The following is a 23,162-nucleotide window of genomic DNA, read 5'->3' as shown; positions in this document are numbered from 1 at the left end:
GGTCATGGTTCCCATTGTGGGCCTGGCTGGATGGCCTTCCCAGGCATGCTGTGAAATACTGCCATGGTCTTCCCTGGCTCTGCCAGCCGGTGCAGGAAAGCTGGAAAGAGGTGGAGAGCAGTGTTGCTGAGAACAAACAATAAAGAGGAAAGATATAAGGAAGGGGGAAACCCGTGCTCATGGGCAGGGAGACCTGATAGAATAAAAATGACAGTTGTCCCCAAGGGGATCTGTTGATTCAGTGTGGTCCCAGTCAAATCTCAGTGTTTTTATTCTCCTCCCATGGAGGTGGATGATTCTAAAATGTATATGGAAAAATCCAGATCCATGAATATCCAGGGCACTTACTGAAGAAGATAAGAAAGAGGAACTTGGCCTACCAGATGCCAACATGTATTATAAAGCTATAGTCACTATAATAGGGAGGTGTTTAGGGACAGATAGAATGACCAGGGGAAGATAGGGAAAGCCATCAGTAGATCCAGGGTCATGTGTAACCTTGGGGTGTGACATGGGGGTCACAGCAGATTGGTGGGGACAGGAGGACTGGTTAATAATGGGTACCATGTGACTCTACCTCTGAGCCTGCTCTGAGGAGTGAGGTTGGTCTTGGTTATGGGAGGAGCTGTGGAGATGCAGGGAGATGACGTGGAGCAGCACTTGGCAGGCTAATGGCTCAGAATACTTGCTCTGTTGATGACAGAGCTTCACTATTTCACAGGTGAACAATGAGGCCCAGAGAGGGGACATGATATGGCCAGGGGCACTGAGCTAATGGGTGGAATCCAGAGTGCTAGCTCTCCCATCTTTTAGTTTGCCTCTTGCAGCACCCTGATCTGTGCAGAAGAGGCTGGGACAAAAGTGTGCTGAGCTAGGGTGGGCTTGGTCCAGGGTCAGGTGGGATTGGTCTCAGGGTTGATGAAGGGGAAGTTCGGGGTTTCACCTGGCCAGAACCAGGGCCATGCCAGCCCTGCTTTATTTTAAATCCCCCCCAGGGCTTGGGGATGGGCTGTTTATTCCCCATCTACTTGCAAGCTAGGAGCTCTGAAAAGTGCTTTGTTTGGGCCCAGCAGAGAGCTCTGAGGCCTGGAGTGCTCCGTGAGTGGTTCTAGAATGAAGCAGGTCCTAGGGCTTCCTAGGAGACCCATCCAGTTCTGACATCTTCCTCTCACTTTCGTTCCAATTCCAGAGCGCTGTGTACCTCTCCATGGCAGGAAATAAATCTTGCTTTTCACAGACCAGGAGTTTTTCACTTTTTGTACCAGAGGCCCCTTTGGCTCTCTGGGGGAGTCTGTGAACCCCTCTTCAGAACAAGATATTTAAATACATGAAAATAAATGTACAGGCTTACAAAAGAAACCAAACCAACTATATTGAAATAAAATTATTAAAATATAGTAAAACTGAATTTATGATACAGTAACAATGTGATTCTTTACCACTGCATTAAATCACAAGATCTAGCATTGAGTCTAGTACTGCTGTAATGCTGAATGAGGAATGTTAGTGACATTTTAAGGCTCATGCAATAACTGTAATGTGATTTCTATTGGAGACAAAGTCACAGGTACTGTTAACTACCTTGGTTTGTTCCCCACATTCAAAATGGAAGGAATGTTTCAGTTAAAGATTGTTAGTCAGCTTTCTGTTACTGTGAGAAATAGCCAAGATGATCAAATTAAGAAGAGAAAAAGTACAGGACACACATGTGTAAATACCAAATAGTTTCTCTAGTGTGAGAAACTGAAAGTGTAAATAAGGACTAAAAGGTATAATAGATAATGTGAAATAGGAAGAAAAGGGGCAAAGGGGAAGGGGAAGCGGGAGGGGTAGGGGAAAGGAAAGAAGGGAATGGAATTAATATGAGAAAATGAAAAAATGGAAACAAAGTCTTTGTAAATAGGGAGAGATGGAGGGGTTGAAGGGAGGGCAGGGGAAGGGGGAAAAAATAAGAACCAAGAGAGTATGTAAAGGTGCAAATTTCCAATGACAAATGTCATTATATTGTGTACTTAAAATGTACCAATAAAAGGATATACAAAAAAAATTTTAAAAAAAAGAAGAGAAAAGGTTTATCTTGGCTCACAGTTTTGGAGTTTTCAATTCATGCTCTATTGGTGATTTTGCTGACATTCCTTTACTCCCCAATTCATGATCTATTGCTTTTGGGCTGTGGCAAGGTAGCACCACGTAGGACAGCATGAAGCAGAGTGAAACTTCTCACCTTGTGGACAGGGAAGCAAAAAAGAGGAGGAAGGGGCTAGGGTCCCATCGTCCCCTTTAAGGGAAGCCTTGAAGACCTCTCACCAGGCCCCACCTTTAAATGCCTCCAGTGCCTCCCTACAGTGCCACCCAGGGGAGCAAACCTTTTACCACATGAGCCCTTGGGAGTCATTCAAGAGCCAGACAACAGCAGAGGTGAATGAAATGAAAGGGTTGACCTTTTCCTCCAGCCCAGTTCAAAGACTCCCTGAGTTCCGTCTATAAGACTATCATTTCTGGGCTCTCTCCCTCTCCCTCCCCCCATAGCTAGTCTTCTGATTCTCCCGATTTCTCTGGAGCCTGACACAGACCCTGGAACACAGTTGGAGCCCAGTTGATGGCTTTTGGGGTGAAAAGAGACCTTTAAGCATAATCTTGCCCCAGCCGGGGGTCAGCCACCCGAGACTGATGATCAGATGCTTCCTGAAGGTCACACAGGCGCCGGAGAGCTTCCCAGCAGCTGCACAGAGCTGGGCCTGCCCTGCACAGGAGGAAGCTGAGCTCCAGGCTGCTCGGCTCAGAAGGGACCCGAGACATCGTGAGTGACAGGCCTCCTCTGCAGCCTGTGGAGGGTGCTCCCTGATTACAAAGCCCTATGGGCTGCCAGCAACACGCTCTTTCTCTCTGTGGCCCCAAATGGGCATGCTATGCTCCCCCAGCCCTGGTCTTGTTTAGCTGAAACTGTCCTGCTTGACAAATAGGCCATTTGCTTCCTGCACCGGGGCTGGAGTGGCTGGCTGCCTGGAAAGGGCTATAATTAGTGGAGAGGAGGAGTTGGGATTGCATGCTGGCATTGACAGATACTTTTATACTCAGATGGATAAACTGATGTCATTAGAGATGTAAATATCATTTGGAAATTTCAAAGTTCCTGGGAAGGTTCATGCCAGCCTCTCCCCATTCCCAGTGCCCCTCGGAACACTTGGACAGGGAGCCCGGATGGGTCTGGGTTGTTTAGGGAGCCACACAAGCTTGGCCTGGCCTATCAGAAATGGGGCCTATGAGCACTCGGCGCATGGTGGCAGGGGAGTCGAGAGGCCCGTGTTTGCATTGGCCATGTGCTTTTCCCATGGCTTTTGTGGTCTGGAAATGTCACAAAGCCAACCAGCAAGGAAGTGGCAGTGCTTTCTAATAGGGGAATGAGATCAGACCCAGGGAAGTTTTGTTTTCTACCAGCAAAGCTTTTCTGGAGTGATGCTGGGGCTCTGGGGAGCCTGTAAAAATAGGAGCCACTGACTGCCTTTCTTCAGGAGGCTGAGGCCGGCCCTGCCCCAGAATTGGGGTCAATGACAGTTCTGGGATTTGGGGTACAGTTTCCAAAGCTGAGCACCTGAACACAGATGCACAGGCTGAGGCAGCAAGGAGGAACGGGGACAGGCTGGGGATGGGGGAGACGGCAGGGTCACCGTGCTCATCCTGCTGGAGAAGAGGAGCCTTCTGTACAACAAGAAACAGAACTCGAGAGTGTAGGGAATCAACGTGGAACATATTAGGATGGCATAGTCATGTGAGTTCAGTGAGAGTGAGGATTATACTTTTCATTACAGTAGAAGATAAAATCTTGCTGCCGCCCTCAAGAACACAGGGTCCTTGAATATTTGCTTTGTTCCATGCCGGGGCCCTGAATACTTCACTGTGCCTTGCGGTTCTTATTGAATCCTGATCCTCAGCTCCTGCGTGCAGAGGCTCCTGGGTCTTCGTCTCATTCAGGTCAGGGTGTAGTGAGGGATCCTCCCAGGGGGAGTCATGCAGAAGGTGGGAATTGGCTTGGTGTTATTCTCACAGGGCCCACAGGCTGAGGTTGGCGCTGAACAGTTATTTTACCATGTTTGGGGTTTGGGAGTGTGACTGACCTGAGAGCTTCTGGCTAATCTTTCTCAGTGGTAGATTCTAGATTCCATTTCTGTGTCACCGTTTGCCTGTGGAGTGTGCCTGGGTGATTTTGCTGGTATCCCTTCACTCCTAAATTTCCTGATGTGACCATGTTGTTAATAGGTGGCTGGAGGCCACTTCGTCCTGACATGTGTGTGTTAGAGACATTCCTTCCGCACTGAGGAAGTGGGTCCTGGTGCAGCTAGGGGAATTATCTCTTCAAACCAGGGCTCTTAGCCTTGGAATACAGGAGGGTGCTGGGCTCAGGAGAGCCGGTCCTGGTCATCCGCTGCCAAGGCTGCTTCTGTGTTGTAAGCTCTGTTTGTGTGACCTCTGGGATCCCCGTCACTTGTCAAAGCTGAGGAGGAAGCAGCCACTTCCCTTTACTCAGGATGGCCTTGGCACCCTGTAGAAGGCCAAGAGGATATCCTGGAAGGCATGATGAAGAAGGAGCCCGTTGTGGCCACTTGAAGCCTGGGGTAGATGTACGTAAGTGAAAGGTGGCCTCTCCACGTTCCGGATGGTGACTGGACGGCCATGCGCCAGGTGGATCCTGCTGCTACCCCCTTGACTGTATTTTTCTCCACTTCCTCTTGGGCCTGAGCTGACAGCACACAGCTTCCATTTGCTCTCCGAGATCTCTTGGACTCAGTGGGGAAGACCCAGTGACTTTGCCCAGCCTTCTGGAATGAGTGGCCCAGAAGGATGGTCAGGATCTTTGGACAGGCAGGAGGCTGGTAAATAGCGACTGACTCAGGATCAGGAGGTGGGGGTGAGGGGTCTGTGGGAAAGTCTGGCTCACGTTTGTTCATGCACATCGATTATAAACATCTGTTGTACTTCCCCAGTGTGGGTACTGTCAGTGGGCTGCAGATGCCCAAAACAATCCCAAAAAAATCCCTCCTGGCAAGGGGATTATGTTCCGGCAGAGAAGACAAACAATTAAAAAAGTAAAAGAAATGATGTAGTATGTTAAATGTTGGTGAATACAAAGGAGGAAAATAAAACAGGAAAAAGCTGTGAAGAATTTTATGGGGAGGGACTCTCCACTTTTAAATAAGGTAGCTCCCAGAAGGCTTCACTGAGCAGGTGACAATTGAACAAAGAAGGAAGCAGGGAGTGAGTTATGTATCAGGAGGATTTCCTTTCAAGTGGTGCAAAAAGCCTGTGCAAAGGCCCTGGGGTGAATGCATTGGGTATGTTTGACAGCAGTGAGGAGCCTGGGTTTTTCTGATGGAAAGTTAGTGTGTACAGTGTTTCCACTGTCAGAAATGTTGATAATGAGGAATTTTAATGAAAATCCTCTCAAAATTCCCCACTCCAACTTTTGACTTTCCTTATGGTCATCCTGAAAGTAAATTCCATATTTATGTTATTGTATGAAAAGTCTGCTCCCCTGAGCAGTCCCAAAATGTCCCTTGGGTCCCCTGTCTGTCTAATAGACATCTTGGTGGCTCTGTGCTCTCAGGTTTAGAGTGTCCACCTTTGTTATTTTGGCTACAGCCTTGCAAAGAGCCTTGGGTGAGCAGGGCCACAGTGAATGTGTTATACCTATTTTTCAGATGGGAACACAGACACAGTGGTCGATGTCTGGGATTAGTAATTGGCAGAACTGGACTTGAACTCATGTTCTCTGACCCCACCAGTGCCCCCACTGCAGCTCTCCTCTAAGGTAGCATCTCCATGCATGGTCCCTATTAGTCTCTGACGGCTGCCATCCAAGTGCCACAGACTGAGTGGCTTACACCCTAGACTCCAATGAGCTCACAGTTTTGGGTATTGGAAGCCCAAGAGTCAGGTGTGACCGGGTTGGTTTCTTCCTGGGCCTCTCTCGGGCTGGTAGATGGCCCTCTTTTCCTGGTCTTCATGTGGTCTTTCTCTGTGTCCTAATCTCTTCTTCTTAAAAGGACATTGGTCCTCTCGGATCAGGGCCACCCTGGTGACTTCATTTTAACTTAATTACCACTTTAAAGGCCCTATCTCCAAATATAGTCACGTCCTGAGGAACTGGGGTCTAGGATTTCAGCAGAGGGCTTTTTTGGGGAACAGTTCAGCCCATATCAGGGTCCCTCATGTGTGGTCCCTCTGCGGGACCCCCCCAATGCCAGGGTCACAGCCCTAGGCAGGCTCTTTGTTGGAAGCTCAGAGGCCACCTGGAGCCCTCCTGCTTCCTCACTGCCACCTCCTGCTGCAGCTGATCGGGGCCCTGGTGCTGTCCGTGGGGATCTATGCGGAGGTGGAGCGTCAGAAGTACAAAACCCTGGAAAGTGCCTTCCTGGCCCCGGCCATCATCCTCATCCTCCTGGGGGTCGTCATGTTCATCGTCTCCTTCATTGGTGTGCTGGCCTCCCTCCGGGACAACCTGTGCCTTCTTCAAGCAGTGAGTTGGCGCCCCCAACCCTCATCCCGGTGGTGGTGGTGGTGGTATGACCATGGGGGGCTCCTTGGGTCTCCACAAAAGTCCAGGACCCTGGCCCTGGGCCCCTGGGCAACTCAGTTTCTTTAGCTCCTCAGAGGGTTTCTGAGGTCTGCCCATGGACCGGGGCTCAGGAGGGACCCAGGCCACCCCACACCTGCATATAGAAGCAGACTTGAGTACTGTTGCTGCTTATGGAACTCTGTGTCCCTCCGGAGCCTCAGTTGCAATGGGAGAAGCCAAACTTGAATGAGAGCAAGCACAGATGGACAAAAGGAGGTGTGGTGAGTCATCAGCTCACCCGACAGCCTGGATAGTCACCTCCCAGGGAGACTGTTCCCATCTAGTGTCATCCTCAGGCCTCCTGTGTGGTGGGCACCAGCAGCCTCAGGCTGGCAGAGTTCTGATAGCTTCTGATCCCAGAGAATCCTTCCTGGTTACTCTGGCCAGAGTCTCAGGATCCTGGTGGGCCCAGCTGGGGTCATGTACCCATCCTGAGGTCACAGCTATTGTCAACCCTTCCTGCATCCCCAAACTGTGGTGAGGGTTGGCTCCCGAAAGCTGGGGTACCAGGGAGGCAGATCCATACACTCCACACTCACATGTGTGTCTCATCATCTTCCCGCCTACGGGAACCCTTGTGATCCCATAGAAACAGGATCTTGGTGTTGCCTGAGGCCGGAAGTTGCTGGAGTCTGTTGGGATCATGCCTGATTTCTAATAAAAGGATGGGGTGTGTATCTTCTAAACTTCAAGCACCTCTCTTCCCCACTTTTGAGAAGTAGTTGGTGGGGGCTAGAAGCAATGCCCCAGCCTTCCCTGTAAGCCAGGTCTGTCCTCTGGGGCTGGCTATACTGGGGTGAGGCGGAGCTCTTCCCTTGGGTGAATGGGATGGGGAAGCTTGTCCACCAAGACCCCATTAAGGACCCCTGGGACAAACATTGGTAATGATCATCCGCCTGGGGCAGCTTGGGTGCAGCTGTCCACATCCTATCCTCCCACATAGGTTGGGAGGACAGAAGGCCCAGGAGCTGAGAGCTGCTTACTGTGCTTGATCTCAGAGCAGATGACATTTCCTTTTGCCCTGTCTCCATCCTCTGCGCCCCCCCCCCCACCTCAGGTGAATCTCTGAATTTTGCTTTCCAGTTTATGTACATCCTTGGGATCTGCCTCATAATGGAGCTCATTGGTGGTGTGGTGGCCTTGATCTTCCGGAACCAGGTGGGCCTGAGGGTTCATTTATGGATGCTGTGCATACTGAGTGCCTGCTATGTGGGCCCTGGGCTGCAAAGTGGGGTGCTACAGTGAGCAGGGTGGACAAGTCCCAGAGAGTTTTCTCTGTGCTGCAGGAGGCAGTGGGCCTGGCCAAGATGGCAGGATTTGGTGTATGTTTTGGAGGCAGCACTGATGTGGCTCAAGAGTGAAGGAAGGAGACAGGTTTCCAGGGCAGCGTCTGGGCATCCCACTCCCAGCAGGGTTTGCAGAGTTAGGGGCTCACGGAGCTGGAAAGGTATTCATGGCTCCTGGCCTTCAAATCTTCATCCCAGTCTACACATGTGCCCTTCATACTAGCTATGTGACCTTGGGCATCACGTGACCTCTTGGATCCTTAGGGGGTCACGATTCTTAGCGCACAGAGTTTGCGGTGAGGATTGGAAGAAAGAAGGAGTATGAAGAACCCGACCTGTTTTAGGCACAGCTCCTCTTGTCCAAGACCCCGCAGGAAGTGAGTGGTGGGTAGGGCTCACTTCTAACCCAGAGCTCTATCTTTTCTCCCTGAGCCTCCTTCCTTTGTCCTCGTCCTGCTTTGGCATTGTGGTCAGGGCTCGAGGTGCAGGGCACATTTGTAGAAGCCCAGGTCTCTCTGTCCACTTCCTGCCTGCACCCCAGCCTGTAACACAGCTTGGCTCCTGGCGTTCCAGTTGCTGTTGGAAGGGTGGATTAGAGCTCCAGCTGAAGCATCATTCTCACCAGAAATTGAACCCAAGCCAGCAGACACTGTCCCAAAGCCAGAGCCTCAACCAGTGCAGTGTCTGACCCCTGCCACACTCTTCCTGGGTGTGGCTTGTGTCCCAGCCCTGTGGGAAAGGGACCATGTCTGCTCTGCCCAGGCCTCCTATAGTGGAACCTAACTCCAGGCAAGTCGACACCCCTGGAATCCAAGGGTGATCCCCAGAATAGAGGAAGGGCAGTTTTCATCATACCTGTAGAGTCATCAAGACTCAGAGAGGTTAAGGAGCCCTTCCAAGAGCACACAGCAAGGCGGAGACAGCTCAGAGCTGCTTTCCAATCCCGTCTCACTCTCTGCTCCTCTCTTTTCCTCTTTTCTACTTTGCTGGTCCTCTGCTCTGAGTCAGTAGATCCAGGATACTAGCTCATTTCCCAGCAGCTTGAGGGGAGGGAGATGTTTGTTCATTTGCACTTAAGGATGCTATTCTGTGCAGCGCTTAGGGCTCCTGGCCAGCCTGTGCCTTCCAGGGTTGGGGGTAGTGCTTTCCTGGCAGGAGCCCAGGGAGAGTTTGTGATTAGCAGCTTTCACAGCCTTAGTAAACAGCCTGCTCCTGATTGAGCAACAGGCCTAGTCCCAGCATGCTTTTGCCAAGGCTGTTGGATTTGCCGTTTTCCAGGCTCCATAGGTCAATGAGGGCCAAGACATGAAGGTCTTTCAAGTGAGGGAGTGGGCTGAGGCCTTGGAAGTCCCCTGGGCCTTTCAGTCCTTGTAGTTCAGGGAGCCGTGGGCCTGTGGTCAGGGGTGAGTTTCCATTTGTCTCCACACTCTGCAGGTGCCATGGCCTGTGAAGTGTGTCCCTCTCCCTTGGGTGGGGTGACCTTTGTGGCAGTCTTGGTGGGCAGCTGTGAGAGGGCTCTCAGCTCTGTGGAGTGGGCCATGGTGTTTGTTGAAAAGAACAAATGCAAACTCAGTTTCTCTTCCTGCATGCTGACGGCCCAGGTCACTTCTGTGGTCCCCGGATGTGGGACTTTTCTCATGTGCCGAGCTAGCCCTCAGTCCTACAGCAGATGCCAGCAAAGTGTCCTTTTAGTCAGCTCAGTGCTGATGCTGTCCACCTGGAGATGGCGTTGGGTCCATGGGCTGGGTGCTCAGACCCTAAGACTGTCCCCTTTGGTGCCACTTCCAAGCCCCAGGTGGCTTTACCTGTGCTTCTGACCACTAGGCTATAAATGGGGACTCCTATAACCCTCTTCTGGCGTTCAGTTAATTAGCTCATGCAGGCCTAAGAACTCGGGGAAGCACTGAGTCCTGTTTATTATGAAGGATTTTTATTACCCTTTTACTATCAGTTTATTAGAAAGGATATTTCAAAGGACACAGAAAGGCGAGGCTTGGGAGGAGGAGTGCAGAGCCTTTGCGTGTTGAGCTATCAGGAAGCTCCCCGAACCCTGTCCTTTGGGGTTTCTGCCCACTTCATTGCACAGGACAACCATGAATGGGCTGGGTGGGGATACCCAGCAAGGCCTTTCTGTTCAGGTTCTTCACTATTCTTCCCTCATGGGTGCTGGGCAGCATCTGTGCAGTGAGGAAGGTCTGTGAACAATTGTCACACAAGGGTACGTCAGAGCGTGTCTTTATGGTGACGATGAAGGCTGGAGTCTCTATGACCCACCTCTGAAAAACCTGGTGGCCTTTGATGTTTGCTTACTGTTGGCTTCGGTTAGCCATGCCCATGTGACACCAAGGCCCTGCTGGCACGTGATGAGAGGCCCTTTCTAGTCCTCGCTGGGGCTGCCCCTGCTGCCGTGACCTGGTATAGAGCTGGGCATGGGGACACTGGTGTCCCTGGCCTCTGAGAGCTGCAGTGGAAACCTCTTTCATGCCTGCTCCTGCAGGCCATGTCCTCTGACTGGCTTTGGAGTCCCTCAGAACACTACTGGAGCTGCCGACATTAGCAAGCACTTTACAGTTAACAAACTGCAACCTGTCCCCTTATGAGACTTCCTTGCCACCCTTCCGAGTGGCCACAGCCCAGGAAGCCCTTGGTGACCTGCCTGTCCTCCTGTGCTCACATGCACACACGTGCACACGCACACACCCACACACGCATATGCACAGAAGCACAGAAGCAGACACACTTGCAAAAGCCAGCATGACCCAAAGATCTCTCTCCCGTGGGAGCTGGGGCAGCGGCTGTCCGTGGGCCCAGGGCCTTCTGCTCTTCAGGCCCATTTCCCTCCCTTTCCTTTGCTTGACTCTCACCAAGGCCTGGCACAGAGTCTGCACCCTCAAATATGCTCATATGCTCATAGCCTCCCCCTGCCCTTTCTGCCTCCCTGGGCCAGGCCTTCCGCCCTCATTCCACTCTGTCACTAGCTCTGAGGGTGTCCATAGGGCACAGTGACCCAATGGGAGGCCGGGAGTGGGACAGACTTGGCACAGAGGGCCAGAGTGGGCCACGGCTATGGCTGCAGTGCCCTCAATGTGGAGGAAAGCAGCCCAACAAGGCGTGGCTCAAGGTGTGACTCTGAGACTGGTGCCACCCCAGTGCCCAGCAGCTGTGAGCTGTGAGCTCATTCCCTGGCCCACCTTGGGTGGCAGACTGACCCCACACACCTCCCGTGCCCCAGCCAGCTGGCCTGTCCCTTCTCCACCCAGAGGAGCAGGCATGGAAGGCCAGAGAGGCTCCCTGTCCTGGGCCTGAGGCCTGGCAGGTCCTTGCTGTGCCCAGGCCATGTGGCTGCAGGGAGCTGGTCCATCCAGTATACAGGTCAGACTGATGAGGGCTGTGGCCCATGAGTTTTGAGCCTCTTGCAGAGCCCGGTGCCCTCTTTCCTTCTGGGCTCCTTGTCACCTTGGCTCTGAGCAGTGTGGTCTCGGGGAGGAGGTGGCCCTGGCCTTTGTTCCTCTCTTCCGGTACTGGAGATGGTTTGGAGAGATGACCTCAAATCTGAACCATGAGGTCTTCACTTGGTACCCTAAAAGGTGTCAGGCTGGGAGTTTGGCACCCTGGTCTCAGCAGCTCTCTGCTAGTGGCCACTGGGTGATCTTGGGCAAGTGACATCACTCTCCGGGCTGCAGGATGTCTGTGAAGGTGGCCCCACCACCCTCACCCAGAGGCTGGCTATATTGCAGGAGGTCTTCGGATGAGAGTTGGGGACTCAGTTTCCCCTTGGAATCCCCATTTCCCACTCAGGACATGGTGGGGCTGAGGCGGTACCCTGAGGTGTCTGTCTTCTGGAAAACTAGTGGAAAGTTTATAATACCAGGACCTACTGTGTTCCTGGCATCCTGCTTAACACTTCCGTAGCTTTAGTACAGTTTAATCACAGCATCCCTGTGAGGTAGAGGTGGTTGCCTCCCAATTTTGCAGGTGAGAAAGGAAGGCTTGGAAGTTAACAGATGTGACTGCAGGGACCATATCTTTGACAGGGAGGCTGGACAGCCCCTCTCAGCTTCGTCTTTGGCCCTCAGATCTGGATCATGTCTTACAGAGAGGCATAGGGGCTTGGCTCACAGTGGGAAACTGAGGCCCAGAGAGGGGAAATGAACTGTGAGGGGGCCTGGAACCTGGCCCCTAATGTCTCTGTGTATCTCAGGATGCCACCCCCAGGAATTGTCTGGCTCCTCTTTGGCAATAGAGCCAAGAATGCTCCTTTGTCCCTGTCTCTGCTGATGTTCTGCCTCAGTGCTCTGAAAGCTCTGATTGTTGCAGCCTGCATGGAGCTGGGCAGCCCACACTCCGCCCCCACCCTTGCTTGATGTGGGCCCCTTTGTGCCCCGGATCTCGGCACAACAGCTGGGCTGTTGATCCAGAAAGCCCAGCGTGACTGGGAGAGGGCAATGTGCCAGCACTCTTCTCTGTGGGGCCTGTCCCTGCCCAGGCTGGGAGGGGACTGCTAGGTCTGTGGGCCCCAGCACCACAGTGATGGAGAGAGAGGCCCATGGAAGTCAGAAAACTCGAATTCCAGCCCCAACCAGGCCCAAACCAGCCTGCTCTGTGACCCCCCTCACTGGTCCCCTTCCCATGGGGCCTCAGTCTCCTCTTCTGTAAAGCTTGAGGCTGGATGGTGGAAGTGTGGAGAGGGGCTGTAGAGGTGATGTAGTAGAGGCCCTCAGGCATCTGGGGGCGGGGAGGGCATGTGGTAGGGAGTTATGGAATCTGGTGGGAAATGGAGGGGACCCTCCTTGCTGGTGCCACAGATGCTGCCGGGAATCAAATGGTGCCCTCACCAAGCCTGACTTCCAAAACTTCTAGGGTCAGTCTCTGCGCATGGTTCTTTTCCTTTGTGATGTCTCCTTCTCTATAATAGACCATTGACTTTCTGAATAACAACATTCGAAGAGGAATTGAGAACTACTATGACGACCTAGACTTCAAAAACATCATGGACTTTGTTCAGAAGCAGGTGAGCCCCCAGGGCTTTGTCCCCATCTGGGACCTTGTTCAGCAGTCAGTGCCAGCCCCTGTCCTTGGTGCTTTTCGGCATCCCTCTCCTTTAGTGCCGAGGCTCCAGTCCCTGCCCGTGGCATTGCTGTGAGGATGACCTTGACTTCTTGCAGAAGTGCTTAGAAGAAGCTGGATGTGGGGGTGCACGCCTATGACCCCAGCACTCTGCAAGGGTGAGGCAGGAGGAGAGAAAGTTCAAGCCTAGCCTGGGCAACTTGGTGACTTAGTAAGACCCTGGCTCAAAAAAATTGAAAAGGGTTTGGGATGTAGGTCTTTGTGCAGACCCTGGGCTCAATGCCCAGTACTGGAGAGAGGAAAAGAAAAAAGAAAAAGGAAGAAAGAGCTTAGAATAGGCCAGGCTCTCGGTGATAAGGCCCTGGTAAGCGTAGCCGCAGGGTCATCCTTATGCTCCTGGATGGGGACAGCCACTGGCACACTCTGCCAGGCATTTCCTCCTGGGACATGACCTTGGGAGCTCAGCTGCTCTGGTCACTGCACCAGCCCTTGGTTCAAACCAGCCTCTCACCACGCCCAGCGCCCTGGCTCCAAGCCCTCTGTAGTCAGAACAGGTGCAGCCTCCTCCGGGAGGCCTTTTCTGCCAGTGCTGTGCTGCCAGCTCGGGTGGGGACAGCCAAGTCACATGTACTCACACTCGGGTAGGGCGAGATGTTTCTATTGGAAGCAGCCTTCAGCTGGGTGGGGACTTCATGCCTCTGGGTGGGGTGGGAGTGACTAACGCCCACCAGGCACCTGCTTGGTGCTGCCCTGGCAGAGTGCTTTACGCACAGCCCCTTTGGTGGTCACACACTAGGATCTAAGGCCCCGAGAGGCTGATGAGCTTGCTTGCAGCCGCACCTGGGATGGTAGTGTGAGGATTTGAATGGAGGCTTTGTCTGGTTGCAAAGCAAATGCCCTTTGAACTCTACCTTAGACAGGCACTTCCAAACCTTGAAATCTGGTGGTCTAAAGGACACTGGGGACTCAGGAGAGTCTCTGGCTTGTGCTGCTTCCAGGACCTCCTAGCACAGCACTCCTTGCATGGCCTCGCACTGCTCCCAGCATACAATCCCAGCTTTGCACCATCTTCTCTGCCTCACCCTGCCTCTCTCGCTCACTCTGTTCCAGACCCATTGGCCTTTGTACCTGCCACTGAAACAGGCTCATTTCTGTGCGGGGCCTTTGCATGTGTTGACTGCCTTTTTTTTTCTTCATGGTTCAGATAAAATGACCTTTCCTCAGAGGGGCCTTTCCCGACACCCAACCTAAAGTCACCCCATCCTGCTCCTTACCCGTTTGTCCCCATGTCTGGGGACCATGGCTCTCATTCCTGCCCTGTGTAGCACTCACTCTGACTCCCTCCCCTGGTTTTGCTTGACCTGTCTGTCCAGAGTCCAGACTATGCCCAGCACATGCCAGTGCCTCCAGAGAGCTGCTGGCTGCTGCCCTTGGGAGTGGGTGCTGGTGCAGGGTGTAGTGGCCGGACAGCGAAATTCAGGGAAGAGCCTGAGGCTGCTGCCTGTGCTCTGAGGACAGCAGAGAAGGGACTGCCTCAGGACCATGGTCTCGGGGACCATAAAGGCCTTCTTCTCTACCCTGACACCAGGGACATGAAGATGAAGAAGGGGTAGTTCAATGTTCAAGGAGGGATTTTCCTTCCGGCATCCAGTCACCACCCTGATATCTACCCCAAGGCAGCCCTTGGCTTACCTGTCTTGACAGGATGGTGCTACTTCCTGGATGGCCATGCCACTCCTGGGTAGTTCTGACCTCACAGCATACAGCCTTGTCATGTACCTGCTGTCATTCTCCCACCAGGGTGACCCATGTAACAAACTGCACCGGCTCCTGGGGCCCCTTCCAGGCCTCTGACCGGAAACTCCTCTTTTCTGTTTGCCGTCTTTCTCAGTTCAAGTGCTGTGGCGGAGAAGACTACCAAGACTGGAGCAAAAACCAGTACCATGACTGCAGTGCCCCCGGGCCGCTGGCCTGTGGGGTGCCCTACACCTGCTGCCTCAGGAACAAGGTAGTGCTCTCTGACCCTGCGGGGTGGGTGGGGACACAAGGCCACCCTGCTGATCAGGTGCTGCTGAGGCTAGGGACCTGGGTGGTGAGGGTCAGGGACAGGCAGGCAGGAGGTAGCAGCCAGAGCTGAGGCTTCCTGAGCCTTGGGGGCTCTTTTGAGGAGGGCCCAAGGGGGTGGTGTGGAGGTCTTGTCTTTATGAGTGGGGCCAGTCAGCATCGATCGAGCTCCTGCGGGTCTGCTCCAGGCTTTTTGGTTTTAGTAACTAACTCAGACCCTACAGTGACATGGGAGGTAGCTGCTATTAATTCACCCACTTTACAGATTAGGAGATCGTGGAAATGTTAGGTGTCTCGCCTGAGGGTGGCAGGGCAGGGATGAAGCGCAGGTGGCTGTTGCAGCCCTGTGCTCCGCAGGAGAGGCAGGGAGCAGCAACCTCCAGGCCCGGAGCTCAGTGGGGTCCACTGCTCTGCAGTATTGCCTCAGGCAGAGCGGGGCCTGCACTTTAGGTGTCTCCTGTGACCCCCCCAGCAACACAGCACCCAGGAGGAGTTTGTGATGGAAATGTCAGCCTCTGCCTCCCACCAGCTTGGCTTTTGCTGTCGCCTGCTTAGTCACTTGGGCTGCTGCTGTCTTGTGCAGTCACTACTCCGTCAATCCTTGTGTATAACTCACAACCAGAAACTGCCTGGTTACTGGACTGGAATGAAGCAGAAAGCCATGCAGTTACTCACTCCCCAGCAGTCATGGAAAGTTTCTGTGCTGACATCTCTGCCACTTGGTGCCCACTGCCTGAGTCTGTAAACCCAGCAGCTGCAGTGGGGCCTCGCCCAGGAGGTGGGCGCAGTGCCAAGTGCACTCGCCCTAAAAAGGCTGGGCTGGAGCGAACTTGTCTGGAAGCTTGAGCTGCCATTTTAGGGTAGGTCTCTGGGCCAGAGTGCTGTGCAGGAGCTCGGGGTTTCAGGGGGCTGCAGCAGTTGTCCTGAACTTCCTCGCTCAGGGGAACAGCACTGAGTGTCAGGCTGAGATATGGAAGCCCAACTTGTAGTCATTCATTCATTCCTTAGATACTGGTGGAGGATCTATTATGTGCCAGGCACATTTCCAGGTTGCGGGGTACAGCAGGCACACAAAGTCTCTGCCCACATGGAAATGATATGGTGGGGAAAACTGGCAAAGAAGAAAAAGAGGGTACATAAGAAGTGGATAAATGCTAAGGAGAGAAAGCAGAGGCACAGAGCATTGCTATTTTCCATAGGAGGGTTCCGAAGGCAGTGAGGGAGGGAACCACTCAGGTGTCTGGGGCCAGGGTATTCCGGCAGAGAGAATGGCAAGTGCAAAGGACCTGGGGTGAGAATTGCCCTGGCCTGGTTGAGAAACAGCACAGCATCCAGTGTGGCTGAAGCAGACTGAGCTTGAGGAGGTCCATGGGCATCAGGGGGAGGTGTAGAGGGAGGTCATGGGTGTCCTGCAGGCCGTGGGTGAGACTCTTGTGTTCCCTTGAATGGCAGGGGGTGCTGACTCTGAGATGCTGGCTAGTGAGCAGAAGGGTTATTGGGCGGGCAGAGCTGGAAGCCAGGCAGCAGGGGGAAACGTTGAGCAACCAACAGTGCAGCTTCCACGAAGTTGGCTGGGGCCTCAGCTGAAGCGATGAGGTGATCCCTCCGCACTGTCCTGTACTGGGGTGAAGGAGCTGTGCCTTCGTGGTCCTGCATCCAGGGCTGCCTGGTGAAGCTGCTCTTACCATGTCTCTGTTCGGTGTCATTTACTTCTGTGTTATGTTCATGTCTCTTCTTCCAGACTGGGAGTTTCCCGAGGGCAGGGAATTTGTTCTTCTGTATTCCAAGTCCCTAGAAGTGTGGCTACCACACCATAGTTCAATGCACGGATGAATGAATGGAGGATGTGGAAGCCCTGTGCCCATCATTCCCTCCCGCACCTGCTCCCAGACCTGACCCTGTCCAGAGGGCCATGTTTATGGCCTGGAAGGGTCACAAACACCGATGGACCTGGTGCCCCCTGGACACTGGGTGTCGCTGAGTCTGAGGGCACCTGTGGGGAGGTCTTGGAGGAGGAACCATTTAGAGTGACCTGGATGGCATCTGAGGCCCAACTCCTCCTTGCCTTCCCAAGGACTGAGGTCATGAACAGTGTCACCCCAGCCAGTGCCTTTCCTTGCGCCTGGCCCTGAGAAAGTATGCTGCATGCACATCTCACTTGGTATCCCAAACAGCCCATGAGGTGGGTTCACTGACTGTCCCGGGACTCTAAGGAAGAGTCTGTTCACTCAGTCCCTCCACAGCTGCTTATCAGGGGTCCCTGTGTGTTGCTGCCTTGGTGGCTGACTGAGGTTAGTGCAGGGATCTTGAGTGGCAGAGCTGGACCTGGATGCAGGAGGTGTGATGCCAGAGGCCACAGTGGCCTCTCAGCTGTTGCTATCCTGTGCCATGAGAGATGCCTGTGGCCCCCAAGCCCCACAGAGCATTCACTTAGATGGGGAGGGACACGCTGGCAGGGTCATGGGTTGGACCCAGGGATGTACCTCTTTCACCTTATGGAGAGGGGTGGAGACCACCTGGGGATGGGCGGTGACACAGAGTGGCCCTGCCGGCCTGTGCCGCGGGGCCTGCCTGGGAAGGCATTTGACGGGGTTTGGGTCTGGGCCCCCAGCTTTCCCTGGTCCTAAATTAAACGGCAGCTGGGGGTCCTGGAAAGCAGTTCCCTTCCCAGGAAGGAACTTCCCACCTCTAGTGAGGCCAGTGTCTCAGGGGACAGGGAAGTGTGGCCAGCTCTGCCCTCAGCTGGCGGGGCTCTCGTCCCAGGTGTTCCTTCGTAAGATGCAATATTGTAGGAAGTGTGACCATGGGAGCAAAACAGTGGCTTGCGACTGGACCCCACTGGGGACCCAGGGCAGCTTGCTTTTCTCTGGGTTTCTGGGCTGCTGCTGGAGGAGGGGAAGCGAAGACACACGGTGTATTAGCTGTTATGTTTCTATTTCAGACAGATGTCATCAACACCATGTGTGGCTACAAAACTATCGACAAGGAGGTAATGCCTTTGAAATCCTCTCCCCCCAGAAACATTGGTGTTCCTGTCCCAACCCCCTGGAAGGGGCACGGGGGGCTTTTGAGGTGACTGCCCTGGGGGCAGGACTGCTGGCACAGGAGGGCTTGGGGAGCTTGGAGAGGCCACCTGCCATGCCCTGCTGAGTGCCTCCTCCGGGCTTGTCCATGTGAAGCCACTGTGGCCCCTGCCAGCATGCTGTGTGCCCGGCCTGACTCAGCCCCAGGTGGCCTCTGGTGACCTTGGGGTCACCACTTGGCAGACAGCTCACCTGCTTCCCTCCACCTGGGACCCAGGAGTTCCTGGGGAATGGCAGGCTCTCTGTGCAGCCAGCCTGGCTTAGGGGAGAAGCTGGGCCATGCTGGGAAAGGAGTAAAAATGAAGGTGGCCTGAGAGGCCTCAGCACTGGCTTACAAAGTGGGGTCCCTCCACCAGCCTTATAGCACCCACAGGAACACATTAGAAGTGCACACTAGCACACATTCAATTCGAGATCTGCGACCAGCAGTGTGCTCAGCCCTCCAGAGCTGATGGCTGGCTTGTATAACAGCGCTTCGTAATGCCCTATTTATTATTCCCAAATGAAACCTATAGACACTGTACTATAATCTGCCTACATATCCAGTTTCTAAAGGGTTAGCATCATGATCTAACCATGACAATGGAGAAATAAAATAATGCAATGTGCAGCTCCACGACAGATTTTATTTTATATTTATTTATTTATTTATTTATTTATTTTGGTACCGGGGATCGAACTCAGGTCCTTGCGCTTGTGCAGCAGGAGGCGAAACTACTGAGCTAAATCCCTGGCCCCTCCATGACAGATTTTAACACATAAGAGCTCAGGCTATTGTTAGATGCGGCAGAAGACAGTGAAACAGTTTGCGCAGAGCGGGAGATCCCCGAGACTGACACCACTGAGGCCCCGGATACAGGGGGGCTGTCTTGGTGACTATCTATCACAGGGATCCTTTTTGTCATTGACATGGTCTTTTTTTTTTCCCATTTAGTTTATTGGTACATTTTAGGTATACAACACAGTTCCATTCATCATTGGGATCTTGCACCTGTATCTTGGTTCTTATTTTGTCCCCATTCCCCTGCCCTCCCTTCACCCCTTCCACCCTTCCCTATTTGCAGACTTTGTTTTCATTTTTTTCCTTTTCTCATATTTTTTCCTTTCCCTTCTTTCCTTTCCCCTACCCCTCCCACTTCCCCTATTCCTTTAGACATTTTCTTCTTATTTCACAATATCAATTACACATTTTGATTATTTACACTTTTAGTTTTTCACACCAGAGAAACTATTCGGTATTTACACATGTGTGTCCTACTTAAGAGTATGGCCTCAATGTGCATCCACTTAGCTATAAATGTCTCTAGTTTCTCATTCTTTATGGCTGAGTAGTACTCCATTTTATAAAAAAAAAATCCATATCTTTATCCAGTCTCCAGTTGATGGGCACTTGGGCTGTTTCCAAGCTTTAGCTATTACAAACTGTGCCACTATAAACATGGGTGCGCATATATGGCTGTGGTATGATTCTTTTTTTTTTTTTTTTTTGGTACCAGGGATCGAACTAGTGTCCTTGAGCTTGTGAAGCAGGTGGCGGAACCACTGAGCTAAATAACCAGCCCCCAATTTATTTTTTGGTACCGGGGATAGAACTTGGGATCTTGCACTTGTGTAGCAGGCATCGGCACCACTGAGCTAAATCCTGGGCCCCTGATTCTTTAATTCTTTGGGAAGATACCCAGGAGGGGAATAGCTGGGTCAAATGGGACCTCTAGTCCTAGTTCTTTGAGGTATCTCCATACTGATTTCCACAGTGGTTGTACCAGTCTGCACTCCCACCAGCAGTGGAGAAGGGTTCCTTTCTCCCCACACCCCCACCAGCGTTTGTTATTGGTTGATTTCTTGATAGCAGCCATTCTTACTGGGGTGAGGTGGAATCTCAGTGTTGTTTTCATCTGCATCTCTCGAATGATCAGTGATGTTGAACATTTTTTCATATATTTATTTGCTGCTTTTACTTCTTTGAGAAATGTCTGTACATTTCAGATGCCCATATTTGGATTGGGTCTTTATATTTGGGAGGTCTGATTTTTTTGAGTTCTCTCTCTATTATATATATATATATATATATATATATATATATATATATATATTGTCTGAGGAACAGCTGGTAAAATTTTTTTCCCACATTGTAGGTTATTTTTTAGCTCTGTTGGTGGTTTCTCTTGAAGTGCAGAAGCTTTTTAATAAGATGAGATCCCAGTTGTTGATTCTTTGTGGAATAACTTTTGTTTGTTTTGGTTATTTTTGGTACTGGGGATTGAGCTCAGGTCCTTGCGCTTGTGGTGTTGATTCTTTGTGCTAGTTCCCGAGCTACTGAGGATTTGTTTATAAAGTCCTTTCCTATGCCAGTGTTTTTGAGCGTTCTGCCTAACTTGTCTTCCAGCAAGTTTAGTATTTCTGTTTTAATATTTAGATCTTTAATCCACTTCAATTTTAGTTTAGTGCATGGTGAAAGATAAGGGTCTAGTTTTAATCTTTGGCAAGTTGAAATCCAGTTTTTCCAACACCATTTATTAAAAAGGATATCTTTCCTCTAGTGAGGATGGTTGGCTCTTTTGTCAAAGTTGAGGTAGCTGAGTATGTCTGGAGTTGTTTCTGCATCTTCTAATCTATTCCACTGATCCTGAGGTCTGTTTCTTTGCCAGTACCACGCTGTTTTTATCACAGTAGCTTTGTAGTACAGTTTCAAGTTGGGAATTGTGATACCCCCTGCCATGACTCTGTTGCTTAGATTTTTTTGCTTTTGCTATTCTAGGTCTCTTCTGGTTCCAGATGAACTTTTGGATTGTTTTCTGTAGATCTGTGAAATACGCTGTTGGGATTTCAATCAGGATTGCACTGAATCTGTATAGCAGTTTTGGAAGTATGGCCATTTTCACTATATTGGTTCTTCCTACCCAGGAACAGGGGATGTCTTTCCATTTTCTTATATCCTCTTTGATCTCTTTTTGTTAGTGTGCTGTAGTTCTCAATGTAGAGGTCTTTTGCTTCCTTCGTTAGACTGATTCCTAGATATTTCATGTTTTTGTACGCTATTGTGAAAGGGATTGTTTCCCTAATTTCTCTTTCAGTGAGTTTGTTATTTGTGTATGAGAAGGCTATTGATTTTTGAGTGTTGACCTTGTATCCAGCTACTCTACTGAATCTGTCAATTAAGTGTAGAAGTCTTCTGGCAGAGTTTTTTGGGTCTTCTATGTAAAGTATCATATCGTCAGCAAATGACAGGTTAACTTCTTCCTTTCCTGTCTTTATTCCTTTTATTTCTTTCTCTTGTCTAATTATTGTGGCTGATGTTTCCAAAATTATATTGAACAGAAGTGGTTATAGTGGACATCCTTATCTTGCTCCTGATTTTAGTGTGAAGGTTTTCAGTTTTTGACCATTTAGTATGATGTTGGCTGTTGGTTTTTCATAGATAGCCTTTATCAAGTTGAGATAAAGACCCCGTATTCCAATTTTCTGCAGGGTTTTTATCATGAATGGGTGTTGAATTTTATCGAATGAATTTTCTGCATCTATTGAGATGATCATATGGTTTTTGTCCTTGACTCTGTTAATATAGTGTATTACATTTATTGATTTACATATGTTGAACCATCCTTGCATCCCTGGGATAAATCCAACTTGGTCAGAGTGTATGATCATCTTGATGACCCTCTGTATTCTGTTTGCCAGTATCTTATTGAGGATTTTTGCATCTATGTTCATTAGGGAGATTGGCCTGTAGTTCTCTTTTTGGGTTGGGTCTTTCCCTGGTTTTGGAATCAAAATAATACTTGCTTCCAGGAATGAATTTGGAAGTATTGCTTCCCTTTCAATTTCTTTGATGACTTTAAAGAGTAATGGCGACAGTTCTTCTCTAAATATCTTGTAGAATTCAGCAGTGAAGCCATCAGGACCTGGGCTTTTCTTTGTTGGTAAATTTTTAATTATGTTTTTAATTTCACTGACTGTAGTTGGGGTATTTAGTTTTGATGTGGTCTTTTTAAAGTGGTAAACAAGAGCCAAATATAGTCCCAACCACTTGGGAGGCTGAGGCAGGAGGATCACTTGAGCCCAGGAATGTGAGAGCCTGTATCAGTCAGTCAGCCAGTGAATAAAAAGTATGACCAATTCTTGATAAAGGTCTGAACAGAATACAGATTGCATCTCCCATACCTGAAATATATGGGACCAAAGAGTTTTGGATTTCAGATATTTTTTGGTGAGGATTCTAGAATATTTGCTCATTAATAATAAAATATCTTGGGAATAAGACCAAAGTCAGAACATAAAATTCATTTATGTTTCATATGCACCTTCTAATGCACGATTTTCATACACAATTTTTAATCATTTTGTGCATGAAACACATTTCATGATGTGGAATTTTCTACTTATAGCATCGCAGCAGGGCTGAAAAGCTTTCAGATTTTGAAGCATTTCAGATTTTGGGTTAGGGGTACTCAGCCTATATGATTATTCCTTCATTTACATAGTAGTGGGTCTGGAAAGTTTATTGTGTATTAAAGCAGTGTAGGGCCGGGTATTTAGCTCAGTGGTTTCGCCACCTGCTGCACATGCGCAAGGACCTGAGTTCGATCCCAGGTTCCAAAATAAATAAATAAATAAATAAATAAATAAAGCAATGTAGAAGACACTTAATTTTTACCTTGCCTGGAGATAGTTACACTTTCAGCTCAGGAGATTATGGACCAGTTTTTCACCCACACCAGTGCCTGTAGGCTAGACAGTTGTTTGTGGGCTGGCACTGCCTCGAGCCATTGCAGGTCCTCAGTACCTAGCGCCAATCATTCAGACACCCCAAGTGCCACCATAATGTTTCCAGCGCTCCCGATGCTGGACAATGAGCGGCTCGGGTCACCCTCCCATGTCGTGTGTGAGTGCGGCCCGAGTCCAGCTCCAGCTGACCCGCCCCTTCCGTGCAGCGCCTCAGCGTGCAGAACGTCATCTACGTCCGGGGCTGCACCAACGCCGTGCTCATCTGGTTTATGGACAACTACACCATCATGGCGGGGCTCCTGCTGGGCATTCTGCTCCCCCAGG

The 23,162-nt window shown here is 50.8% G+C and overlaps 1 protein-coding gene across 4 annotated transcripts in view; it reads left to right on the top strand.

Moving 5' to 3' along the window:
• Tspan15 (tetraspanin 15) overlaps nt 1–23,162 on the top strand; it is an 85,264-nt gene that overhangs the window by 19,280 nt on the left and 42,822 nt on the right. For 2 of the 4 annotated variants that reach the window (XM_013072931.3, XM_004846186.4), the window contains exons 2-7: nt 6,329–6,514; nt 7,697–7,771; nt 12,815–12,910; nt 14,858–14,974; nt 17,972–18,019; nt 23,045–23,161. In XM_013072931.3, coding sequence (XP_012928385.1) covers nt 6,329–6,514; nt 7,697–7,771; nt 12,815–12,910; nt 14,858–14,974; nt 17,972–18,019; nt 23,045–23,161 — 639 coding nt within the window. The remainder of the gene's footprint in view (nt 1–6,328; nt 6,515–7,696; nt 7,772–12,814; nt 12,911–14,857; nt 14,975–17,971; nt 18,020–23,044; nt 23,162) is intronic. The other 2 variants (XM_021259507.2, XM_021259510.2) reach the window with 2 other exon arrangements.

Source organism: Heterocephalus glaber, unplaced genomic scaffold (assembly GCF_053883595.1).
Source record: "Heterocephalus glaber isolate CG9 unplaced genomic scaffold, H.glaber_assembly_v1.0 deba00001497, whole genome shotgun sequence".
NCBI lineage: Eukaryota > Metazoa > Chordata > Mammalia > Rodentia > Bathyergidae > Heterocephalus > Heterocephalus glaber.
The sequence above is the reverse complement of the archived record's forward strand: the minus strand, read 5'-3'. Positions and strand labels throughout refer to the sequence as shown.